At 35.6% G+C, this 13,203-nt stretch overlaps 1 protein-coding gene across 3 annotated transcripts in view; it reads right to left on the bottom strand.

Annotated features, from left to right (window-relative positions):
* LOC126267952 (serine/threonine-protein kinase Nek2-like) overlaps positions 1–12,981 on the bottom strand; it is a 50,989-nt gene extending 38,008 nt beyond the window's left edge. For 2 of the 3 annotated variants that reach the window (XM_049973283.1, XM_049973286.1), the window contains exon 1: positions 12,575–12,981. In XM_049973283.1, the coding sequence (XP_049829240.1) occupies positions 12,575–12,724 (150 nt within the window). In that variant the 5' untranslated portion in view covers positions 12,725–12,981. The remainder of the gene's footprint in view (positions 1–12,574) is intronic. The other variant, XM_049973285.1, reaches the window with a different exon arrangement.
* Positions 12,982–13,203: the final 222 nt, after the last annotated feature.

Raw genomic sequence — 13,203 nt, 5'->3', positions numbered from 1 at the left:
TCTGCAGGCACTTGCTAGATAATAGAAGGTTTCTATCCTGTATGAGTTAAATCAAATGGTATCACATACTAAGGGAGATTGGATGTGCTCAAGATGAGATGTTGCTGTGAAACATGTTGTCCTCATACGTCCCATGCTCAGACTTCTTACCTAACGAGATTTTTGTTGTTGACACCTCAAGGTCCTATCTTATGGTTCTGCTTTGTATAAACATATAAATGCTTTGTCATTTTTAATGTTTACTTTGAACATATTAAACAGTAAGAAAAAGTTGCTGCTGTGAGGCATGCTGCCATGGGATGGGAGGTCCACAGCTGTTCAGTTACTGAGGAAATTTGACAGTTTCTTTATTTAGTCCCCCTCATTTGCATAAATACACAATTTTGCTGTAGTGGTTACCGGTTTCGGGCTGACACGCCCGTTCTCAAACCATACACCTAAAACTTACTACATACATGTTGTACAATAATGTTTACATACAGTATGCATGTCCATATTAAAAGTTCTTATATGGTCATAAATATACTTTGTTGTTAACCATAACTAGCCATACAATATAGTGCCAAAAGGTGTGAATAATTTATCTGCTGAAAGTCAAACTGTGGGCACACATCTTCCCACTGATATTAGCAGGTGTCTTCTGTTGCTTCTGATTGACACAACCAAACTGACAAATATTACTTTCAGTAGCCAACACGACATCTTAGTAGCTGTCGCCCTCAAACACATGCACATGCACTGACACCCATTGTCATTTATTGATGACTTTTTTTTTTCAAAAATAAAAACATATCAAATTTAAATTACAGGAAATGTCAACAATTTTGTTTCACAAAATAATGTAGCATCCAAATGTAACATAAAAAGCCAGGGGGTTATGACATATTGCACATTCTTGTGTACAACCCTGTATTTTTTATTGCAGGGTACAATATCACGAGTTACTACCTTCCATACAGGAAGTAAATGCCAAAATCTAAAATACGATTTTCTTTAAATTGTATGTTATCCCCATACTGTCTGAAGAAATAAAATATGGTAAAAGACATGTTAAAACTTTTTCGAACTACATTATTTATGTAACCTTTGGTAACAAACCCAAGGATACACAATAAATAAATATTACACAGCACCATATTGAGCAGCATCTGACGCAGTTGTCATCCATGGCACGAGGGCCATGTTCAAAGCCAAAACCGAATCTGTACATTGATCATACAAGCGTAAAATCATAGGTGACAGGGTCATTCCCCGTCAATGGGACTCCATTCGACCATCTCCAAATCTAATGTAATTTGGTGTGAAGGTTCTACATGGTCTTTGATGGTTATATACCAGATTTCTGTCCAGCATCTACAATGGTTGAATTCTTAGGGGCTTTTAAAGAGAGGACACACATCTTTGCATCACATATGGCAGTGCAAATGTGCTAAGTTTGCTAGGCTATTTCAGAAGTTCTAGAAAACATTTGGTCATTTACTTTAATATACATAGACACCTCTCTATTCTGGATAACACTATGGAAAAAATTAGGGGTTTACCCACACCTAAATATAGATATAAGCCTCTAAAGTGGCTAAAAAGTTTGTTGCACTATTCTGAGAGCCAAGGTTTGTCTGACCACTGCTACTTTCCACATAAACCAATCACACCAAAACTTCAGAGGGTTATTCCTACCTGTGATGTCTATATATAAAACAAATTTAATTAACATTGGGTGCCTAGATGAAAAGATATGCATCTACAAAGTTGACCAAAATTTTCTATGTGCAAATTTCAGTTTTTTTTTTTTTTTTTTTTTTTTTTTTTTGAGGGGGGGGGGGGGGGGCAGGAGGACGCTTGGATCTGGGGCAATATCTCAACTGTGTCTTGTGCAATCCTTTTTTTCTTGCCATAACTGGAAAGAGCACACTTTATGCTTTCAAAACTATATTGTTTAATTTCTGGATCTTGCATTCTAATGAGTAAGAATATGTTTAAAAGTTTTTATTTAAGCACTTCGAGAAGATTGGAAAGAGAAATATTTTGCTCATCAAGTCCCAAGATTATTTTTTTTTTTCATTCCAGTAAATAAATAAGTTTCAAACATTAATTTAAAACATACCATAAAAATAAGTATAATACACAACACAGAAAATTTGCAAAACAAAAATATTGAAGAGTCAGTTCCACTTTTGGTTAAACAGTTCTACAATTTTGTCAAGGACAGATTGAGGATAACTGTATTGTCTTCCTGATAATGATGTTTATGGTGCTTCTAAAATCATGCAAATATGTTGCTTAGGATTCCAGCAGGTGTCTTTAGCTGTTGGCCAGTGGAAGGAATGAACCATGTGGGTGCATAAAGTTGATTAGGACAACTTCTTGTTCATGTGCAATGTCACACACATTTGCAACCCACCAAAAATTGTCATGTATATATGCAACATATTATCCTGGTTGTAAACATGAAATTGAGATTGCTAGAATTTCTTCATCTGCTTCAAAGGCATTAACTATAATGACGTAGCACCATGAAACTCTGCTTACTCTGAGCTGATTACAATTAATTGGCTTAATCTGATGATTTTCTCTTGTTCCAGATATTGTATGTCCCATGGCAAATGTTGTTTGTTGATCAGGCTTTTTTTTTTTCAATTTCTTCGTTTGATACATAAAGGAAACTTTATGCTTGGAATACTATCATCACACACTTGAACAAATCATATCAAGTCAATATTTGGTTATTTAAGGGCTTCTGCAGAGTAGCATGGGCTGCTAGTCTTTTCATTGTTCCTCCAGTGTCATCACAAGGTGATTTACCGTGGCTTGTTCCATTCGGCAGTGATGTATGGGCTGGGTTGTTTTAGGGGAGGAGACCAAACAGCGAGGTCATCGGTCTCATCGGATTAGGGAAGGACGAGGAAGGAAGTCGGCCGTGCCCTTTTTAAAGGAACCATCCCGACATTTGCCTGGAGCTATTTAGGGAAATCACAGAAATCCAAAATCAGGATGGTCCGACGCAGGATTGAACCGTCATCCTCTCGAGTGCAAGTCCAGTGTGCTAACCACTGCACCATCTCACTCGGTCAGTAGTGATGCCAAAACCCATTTCATGTAGACATAAATTGAGGAAATTTTTGAAGTTCTTATACTGAGCAGTTGAACCACCACCAAGGTAATAAATGATCTTCTTTTTTTCAATCTTTGTCTTTAAATACACTATTAACTTTACTTGAAAGGCATGCACAGCAATGGTATCATGATGAAGACACTTGCTGACCATACAAATGGTAATATTCTGACATTCTTTACCACCAAAACAGACAACAAATGTAATGTGGTCTGACTATTCTCCCCATTACATCCTTGCACAGCATTTTGAACAACAAATGAATAATTCTCAGCAAAATCCATCAATATAATTAATTCATTTTCTGCAAGATTTCTTTTTAGCTGCTCAAGGTATAAACCTTGGTGTTTTGACACAAAGTGATGGTTTCTTAAACCAGTAATTTTCAAAATTAGTGCCTCCATGAAATCTTCAACAGTTCTGTGACATGTACCCAATGTGTGTGCCAGTATAGACCTGTTGCTTGTAATCCACTGTTTCTGCAGGGTCATAGTCTTTAGAAGTATCTTCAAGAAACGCCTCTAGTTGCATTTTTCCTGGACATTCCTTACAACATAGCATCATACAATCTTTTGACTCCACACTGTGTGCAGTTTTTTTCCATCAAATCCTTGTAGTCATCTTGGATGGATGTTACTGAAGCCAACATTAATTTGACATTTTGATGAATTGCACATGAACATACTGAATGTGATCCAGAAGCACCGACTGTAGTACACCATTTTGACCAGAGCTCACAACATTTTGAGAAGCTCAGATGATTTCCATATTGCTTACAATAAGCAATGAAAATTTCTTTTAAGTAGCAAAGCAGCAGGGGTTTCTGCTTGTGAATCTTTTCCTCATTTATTCTTTCTGCAACACAATACTTTTTGCCAGAACATAAACAAGAAAACTTCTTATCTTCAAAGAAAGTGACAGCATTTTGTTTTACTTCATTTTTTTTTCCTTTTCAGTTTGCAGGTGTTGCCAAAATGCCATCTTCCATCTTTAGTTTCCTAGCCTTCTTCACCATTGTAGTTGAAACAGCAAATCCTTAATAGTCCAGCCATTTGGGGCCGAGGTCAAAATTCGAAGTTTACTGTAATTACTTGAAGTCCGAAACTTAATCTTAAGTTCGTCAATTAAGATGTCCACATCTTTACATTTGTGGCACTTTTGTATTTGAGCAATACCTACTTGGTTCATACCAACAGCTGTAGCAATTAACTTAATAAAGCTGCCTTGTGCTTTCAGAACTTTGCACTTTATATATTCCACTGAATCCCCTTTTGCTGATCTGTTGAAGTTTTAATGGTGACCCTCCAAGTAACGATAATGAAGTATTAGCAGTAAAGCAAGCATCAACAACATCCATGTCTTCAGTGGATGGTAATTATTGCTTATCCTGGTGGGATGATTGTTTTTGGGTCACTTCATGTCTACATTTGGTACAAATTTTCTGACCAGGTATAAAAACTTCATTACTCAGTAACTTCAACCTATCAGACACTGCAATGGTTACTGGTGTTAAAGGCTTCTTGATTACATGTTTTTCTATACAAAACATGGTTGCAGAAAGTCTTCTGCAGGAATGGAAATTTTGTCATCAGCAAGGCACTATGGTATGAACAAATTTGGGCATCCTCATTAAAATAACGCCCAGAGCTAAGTTGTCGAGGCTCCTTAACTGATTGTAGTTGACTTCTACCATAATAGAATGGTGATGACTTGTGACAATAAGCTCCATCTGATGAAATTTTGAAAGCTCATGAATATCCTGGTTTGAAGCATAGCAGATTCAGACTTATTTGTATGTAAAATATACAGATTAGTGAATCAAAACATATTGCTTCAGTGCTTACCTTCAGCTACAACAAAAATTATTGATTATTCACACACTCAGAACTTAACATTCAGATTGTACAATGTCACCACCAAAGAGCATATCGCACATCAGGCTGACACTGTAAAAACTGCCAATAATGAAATCAGTAACTGAAGGTGGTGATTCAGCAATGTATCACTGCTGTGAAGATAGCACCTTAAAAAACTATTGCTGCTTTATAATGCTGATGGAAACCGAGTGACAAAGCATATATGCACCAACATGCATTGTAGGGTTAAAACATTCTAAAGCAAAATAGTGTTCCATTATAATCTTCTAGATTTTATACGTTTAAGAGCATTTTTTGAGGTTTTATTATATTGATATTCTGCACTGTAAAATGATGTAAAAACACTTCTTATTAGCATAGTTACATTCCATAGACCACAAGTGAATCTCATACTATTATGACCCTACTATTACACAGTTTTTTATTCACAACCTCAAACTACTCACTCCCCCCCCCCCCCAAATAATCCATTTTCCCCACTTTTGATAGGTATTCTTACTTATTGCCCCCCCCCCCCCCCCCCAAATGCTAAAATTTGCACATAGAAAATTTTGGCTAACTTTGTAGATGCACATCTTTTCATCTAGGCATCCAATGTTAATTAAATTTGGTTCACGCATAGACATCATAGTAGTTCTGGTGTGACTGTTTCATGTGAAAAGTACCAGTGACCGGTCAAACCTTGGGTCTCAGAATAGTGCAACAAATTTTTTAGCCATTTTAGAGGCTTCTATCTTTATTTAGGTGTGGCCAAATCCCTGTTTTTTGCCACGGAGTGATTCAGCATAGAGAGGTGTCTACGTATATTAAAGCAAACGACCAAATGTTTTCTAGAACTTCTATAAAAGTCTAGCAAACTTGGCACATTTGCACCTTCATATGTGATGTGCGGACTCTCTTTAAAAGCCCCTAAAAATTCAACCATTGAAGATATTGGACTAGAATTGGTATATAAACATCAAAGAACATAATAGAATCTTCACACTAAATTTCCTTAGATTTGGAGATGGATGAGTGGGGACACTTTAGTCTTGGCCCCTTTGACGTGGTATGACCCAGAAGTATTATACAAAAATGCTAACAATATCACATGGCGTAAGGCTACATTACAAAAGAGCCTGTTAAAATAATATGGGTCATCATAGCACTTGCAGACAGAAGGTCGTACACTTTTTCAAATGTAACAATGAAAATAATCAATTATTACTGACATATAACGTAAAACACACAGGTTTAACTTTTACAAGCATTCAGAACCTGTGGCTCCTTCTGGCAGAAGAGTTGAAGGAGAAAGGAGGGGTGAAGGAAAAGGACAGGAGAGGTCTAGGGAAAGGGGTACAGTTTAGAAAAGTCATCCAGAATCGCAGGTCAGGGGAAACTTAGCAGATGGGATGAGAAGGAAAGACAGACTGTTGAGGACTGCACCGGAAGAGATTTGAAAACCTGAGAGCCTTTAAGGTGGATGACAGGGTAATATGCAAGACAGAGATTACTACTAAAATATCGTGCACAAGTTAATAAGAGTGAAAAGCTAAGTGCATTATATGTAACAGAGGTGGGAGGAGGGACAGCAAAAAATAGACAGGTCAGAAAACGAAATATGTATAAAAGTAAAATGGAGTGAAGAAAGAAGTAGTTACTGTGAACAAATGCTGAGATGGAAGTAATTAATGTAAATTAAGGTCAGGTGGATAGTGACTTCCAAGGACATGTTGCAGTGCTAGTTTCCACCTGCAGATTTCTGAAAAACTAGTGTCTGGGTGAATAAGCCAGATGGCCCATGTGGTGAAACAGGCAAAGAGGGCATGACTGCCATGTTGTAGAGCATGCTTTGCAACAGGATACTGTGTGTTGCCGGTATACACCCTCTGCCTATGCCCATTCATCCTGACTGATAATTGGGTGGTAGTCATTGCAATGTAAAAAGCAGAGCAGTATTTACATAACAGCTGGTATATGACATGGGTCATTCCATGTCAAATCAACACTCCTATTTTACCTCACCATTTTACATTTTGCTAAAATTTAGTATACTGCTGAGACTAAGAAAAATTCCAAATTTCAATTTTTTTCTCAAACCATTCCTGAAATATGGCCATGTAAACTTTTCAAAAACCAGCCAAAAATGTGTGGACGAACTTTTTTAATTTGCACTAGGCACTGCTCTAATTGACCTAGAGAGCTGAGAAAGTTGTCATTTTGCATGCTCTTTCCAGGGATAGCTATACAACAAAACATAGGTTCTAATGAATAACCTTTTTCAAAATACTAATTAATATTTTGATTTAATTTTTTTTACAAAAAGTACATAATTGAAATTTTTTAAAGTATTTCCACAACTACTTCATACTGTTGTAAATCACATAGCAAAATATAAATGTGGGATGATGATGGGTTCATTGTTAAAAAAAAAAAATATTCTGGACTTTTATTCTTCATTAACAGCCGTAGTTTGAACTAACTGACCTTTAACAAACAGGAATTTCATTAAAATATACTGAAAAGTAAGTAAAAAAGTATTAGAAATATCAAAACATCACCTTATTAAAACACAACTAATCAGCATATTTTATAATTGATTACTTATTTTAATTTCATACAACTTAAAAGTATATTATCTGAGCATTTAACTACAAACTGAAATAAAGTATGAAAAAGTACAAGTATTTAAATAACAGTTCTGGTCCATGGTGTTTGGAATGGAACTATCAAACAAAAATTAAATGCATAATGCTTGTTTTTGAGTAACAGGTATCCACACATAGCTAAATTTAACACAATAGGTACTAACAGTAATTTTCAAACAACTTTTTACAAAATATACATTAACACTAACCTGAGACAAAAATTAAGTTTTGAGTTGAAAGCAGTTTCCCAATAAATTGTCTTGGAACTTCACAGACTACATTTTAATAAAGCCGACTGGGTTTGTTTTACATCACTTTCATTAAGAATGTATGTTCTCCCTGTTGGAGTAAATGGATTTACTTTTATGAGAACATCCACAACTGACACCCACAGGATATCTGCACGTGAAGGATAGGAGAATGACTTAGATGGTCCACGTGGATGAAGAAAAGCTATTTTCACCTCATCAAGTTCACTGCTTTTTTCTAAAATGTACCAAAGCCATCAGTTTCTGCCATATACAGTGGTGACATAGCCTGATACATATTGTAACTTCAGTTTGTCTGCTGATGTAGTTACTTCCCTCTCCCAACTCTGCATATCACCTGAAAAGTATTTGACTATTAATTTTGATGTAGTGTTGGGAATGAAAGCGTGAAGTAGTTGTGTTCCTTTGATTGTCAATGCCTCTTCAAGCTGCCTTTTTAATAATATTTCTGAAGCAGCATAGTCTTCTTGAGTGGAATACGCAAAACCAAAATTTGTGATATCATCTACTGCCCACTCAAATGGATCTCATGGGGTTTGTATCTGATTTTCGTTTGGCCTTTGCAAACTTGCATGAGCTGCCAGTCTCTTAACTAAACCCCCTACTCCATCACAAGGCCCTTTCCCACGTGCTGTGGCTGAAAAGTGCCACTCAGCTTTTATGTTGAAGTCTTCCTCATGAAGACACAGGTTCAGGAAGTTTTTCTTATTTTTGTACTGAGCAGCAGAACCATCAGAATAATAGTATTTTTTATTTATTTTTGGTAGCTTTTGAAATTTATTTGTTAGATAAGAAATAAGCTTCTATTGAAAGGTGGAAACCGCAGCTGTAGCCTTTGTGCACCAGGCAATCGAAAACAATGACAACGCGCATATGCTCAATTTTGTCTTTCTGTTTGTAATATATAACAAAAGGATGAATAGTAATCTGTTGTTTTGTCCAGCGGTAACTCTGAGCTTCATCCTGTAGAACTATACTATAATTTTCCAAAAAAATCACATGACAACAAATTCATAAGGTTTTCTCTTGTGGAGTTAAGGAACGTTCGTTGTTGCTTGACAATGAAGTAATGCCGAATCAAAGTAGACTTCTTACTGCAAAATAAATCTATGAATTCTTCAGAAGTTTTCTGAACAATTTCCAGAGTACAGCAGTCAATTGACATCCACAGTTGGAACTGAACTTGTTCAATTAAGTTTTCATCAAAAGTGTGTTGTTACACATGACAGTTTCTCCTGGGCAATATTCACAGTTTCCCATGTTGCAATCAACTGATGATGGGTTGCAAAGCATTTTTGCAATCCACTGCTTATAACTGTTTAAGCTGCTGTTTGTTACTGTATTTAGTTTGGCATTTTCTATCATTAATTTTATGTTTTGGTGAGTTGTGCACACAGACAGACAGTGTGCGTGCCACTCCAGCCAGAAAATACACAATGTTTCAGTCTCAACTCAGCAGATTTAGAGAAACCTATTTTTATGTTAGGAAACTTGTATTAAAAATGTTGGTAAGCTTCTTTAAGGTTACACAAAATCGTTTTTTTTTTTTATATTTTTGTTTTACTTCCACTTGTTTGTGTAATTGTCACACAATCTTAAATACCTGGCACTGCCCAGGTAACTTCATCATTTTCATTAAATAAATATATAGTTTTGACAGTTCCTGTTGGTAAACACTTCCCTGGTTTTGGGTTTGGACCTTCCATGAATCCTTTCTCTTTCAAAAACTTTTTGGACTACTGAACAATGTAATTAGGAGCATTAAATTCCCTTGTTATTTTCCTGACACTTCACTTTTCAGGTAAACTTGTAAGAATCATTAGTGTTTTTGCTCTACTTATAGTACTATTAAAGTTTGTTTTGAGATTTTGAACAACGGATTCATCAATACCAGTATCTGACAAAGTTTCAGCAGCAACAAAAAGTTTACGTGTCACTGGTGAGGAGTTTTTTTTTTTTTCACTTTTTATTTGGCATAATGCCTAGATGTTAGTTTTTTCTTATCAATAGGTGACTCGTCTAGTTCTTGAAGTGATGTGTTAAGTGTTGGAACAACCACTGCAGTTGCACTGAAGTCAGGGTCTTGGATGATTATCTCTGATCCACAAGAACCTTCTTCAACACCTTTAACATTGATGGGCTCTGGTGTATTTTTCAATGTTGTTACATCTTTCTTTCATTTATCACAAATCCTGCCACCACTAGGTATTTGTTGAAATAATTTGGGCATGTATGCTGTGACATTTCTCAGTTTTTTCTGCCTCTAATAAAATGATTTGACTCCTTCAATGGATTACAACACTGCACTCTTACAGCACTGGACCTTTTACTTGGTTCCATATTGATACAAGTACCACTTATAAACTCTCCTTCAATTTATAGATTTACTTGTAAATGAACTATTAAATATACTAGATACAAACTAGCCAAGACAGAGGTAATAAATGATTGTCACTAAAACCACAGTGCACAGTAATGCTGTAGGCACACTAAGCCTTAGAAGGTAACAGTCTTATATCCTCTCAACAATGGCTCCATTCTCTGATGATTGTACAGACATCAATCACTGTGCTTGTTTCAACTTGTTCATAATGTGCTGCATACACAGACAGGAACACAAGCATGCTCAGCCTTCATACAGTGGGTCAAGTCTGTGCTAATGAAATGTGCATTTTTGGACCAGAAGTATTACATCAATAGTCTATTTTACAAGTTTTTCACACCTTATTTAAATCTTAGCAATAGGTCCCACACTCAACATTTCATTTTGCCAGTTAATAGACTATTAGTTTAAACTGTAAGAAACTAAAAAATAAAGGAATTAATAATAAAAAATGTTGTTTAGTTTTGTTTCAAGAAGGTGATATTTATAATATGTTTTTACTTACCTTTCAGTATATTTTAATGAAATTCCTGTGCGTTAAAGATCAGTTTGGTAAAACTATGGCTATTAGTGAAAAACAATTTTTTTTTTTTTTTTTAACAATGAACCCATCATCATCCCACATTTGTATTTTGCCATGTGATTTACAACAGTATGAAGTAGTTACGGAAATATTTCGAAAATTTTCAATTTTGTACATTTTATAAAAAAAAATTAAATAAAAATATTAATTAGTATTTTGAAAAAGGTTATTATTTTGAAAAAGGTTATTAATTTGAAGCTATGTTTTGTAGTACATCATTGGAAAGAGCATGGAAAATTCTGCAAAATGACACCTTTCTCAGCTCTCTAGCTCAATTAGGGCACCTCGTAGGGGGAAAAAAGGCCAGTTTTTGAAAAGTTTATACAACCATATTTTAGGGATGGTTTGAGGTAAGAAATTGAAATTCGATATTTTTCTTAGTTTCAGCACCCACTATAAGTACGCCAACTTTCAGCAAAATCTGAGAGGGTGAGGTAAAAATTTTATTTAAAATCTGCTGATTTGACATGGAATGACCCAAGTGTCATTTCACAGCTGTGTGGCCATTTATCTGCATGTTGTAATGGCACATATTATTTGTAACACTCTCTTTTATAATTCAGCCTATGCGATGATATATTACTGGCATTTTTATGCAATACTTTTGGTGCAATAGTTTTGTTGTCACCTTTGTGTCGCGGATGATAATTGCAAAGGATGATGCAAAATATAGTGTTGTGTAATATTTTTTTATCGCTTAACTGAGGAGTTGTTACCAAAGGTTGCATACAAAATATAATTTGAAACAGATAGAACTGTTTTGTCACACACACACACACACAACAAAGCATATTTTATAATTGACTCCCTGTATGGAAGTCTTGGTACTGTATTCTGTAAGAAAAATCCAGGGTTGTACACAGGAGAGCGTAGTGAGTCACCATTTCCTGTCTTTGTATGTATGAAGGCAACACTGACCAAGGCGTTTTGTTAATTATTTAAAGTAATATTTGGCAGTTGTTTGTGTCAATTTGGTACAACTGTATACACAAAGGCTACTATCAATGAGAGTACTTGTCGTCCACAGTTTGCTTTTTGTGCGTAAGTTATTCACATATGGCACGATATTGCGTGACTCCCTACAGTTAATAACAAGGTATATTCATAAGCATACAAGTACCTTTAAAATGGAATGTATACTGTATTAAATTTTATTTTACAACATGAACGTTGTAAGTTTTAGATTTGTGGTTCACAAAGATGAGAGCAGTCAGAAACCGGTAACCACTGCAGCAAAAATAGTACATCCATGGAACTGAGACATAAAAAATTAAGAAATTATCACATTTTATTACTACGAAAAGATTTGGGCACCACAGTTCCTCTAACGTTTCTACAGTCTTATGGACTACAGCACTTCGGGCCTTTCTATCTACAGCGTAGCTCTTGCCCACTGACCCACACTTACACAGTATTACGAAATTACATTTTTGTTACTAACAAAATAAATAGAATATCTGAAATTATCAGCAGATCCACAAACTACAAGGTACTACGTTAACAAACTCGCTACATTTGTGTTATAGGGCATCTACGTTCGAGTTCATGATTTCAAACAATTCAATTGTTCATAGATGAAATAGTATCTTCGTTCCTACGGATAATTATATTCTAGACCCGTGGAAATCATTAGGGCGTGTGGAAACTGAGTCTACAATCACACGGACACTAAAATCTAAATATTGCAACTATTTTGAACTATCTAATAGTTATTCCGTCACACCTTCTTCTGTTCTTGTGATAATGTTCCATATTTTATAGTCTTCCACACATAATACTTTCCAGTAGTTCGGTTTCTAACTTTGAAGCACGTACCGAATGAACCGGACCCTATCATACAAACAGTTTCATATTCTAGAAGTTGACAGTTCATAATGACAACTCTCCGTTCACTCTCACAACCGTTGATAGTAAAAAACTGCCATTTTTTAACGGTGTAATCACACACAAAAAAGGAACATACGTCGCACAATCACATCAACAAAATAATGATTATTTGCGTTCTTGTATGGACACCATACTCTACACAATGACAGAAAACAGTACTTGGCATTTAAACATTTAAACTCGTAAACCACCGCTGCAGAACCCCGCGTCTACGCTATTGGTTGTTACGGAAACTAAACACTCAAAGACTATCATGTAGAAAGGAAGGAGATACCACAGTCTAAAATTACAGTCACGACACTGCGCCCAATGCATGGAGACGCTACGCTGCTGAATATGGTATTCAGCAAATGTAAACTGTATCGCTTATATTCATTTTTAAGATGGTTTTTACGAAAGGCAGCATATGTACCGCAATCAATTGCAGTAATAATAGGAAGAAGACACCACATTTGTCATTCCTCA

The sequence above is a fragment of the Schistocerca gregaria genome, chromosome 4 (genome assembly GCF_023897955.1).
Source record: "Schistocerca gregaria isolate iqSchGreg1 chromosome 4, iqSchGreg1.2, whole genome shotgun sequence".
In the NCBI taxonomy this organism is placed as follows: domain Eukaryota; kingdom Metazoa; phylum Arthropoda; class Insecta; order Orthoptera; family Acrididae; genus Schistocerca; species Schistocerca gregaria.
Note: the sequence above shows the minus strand (reverse complement) of the source record. Positions and strands in the feature narration are given on the sequence as shown.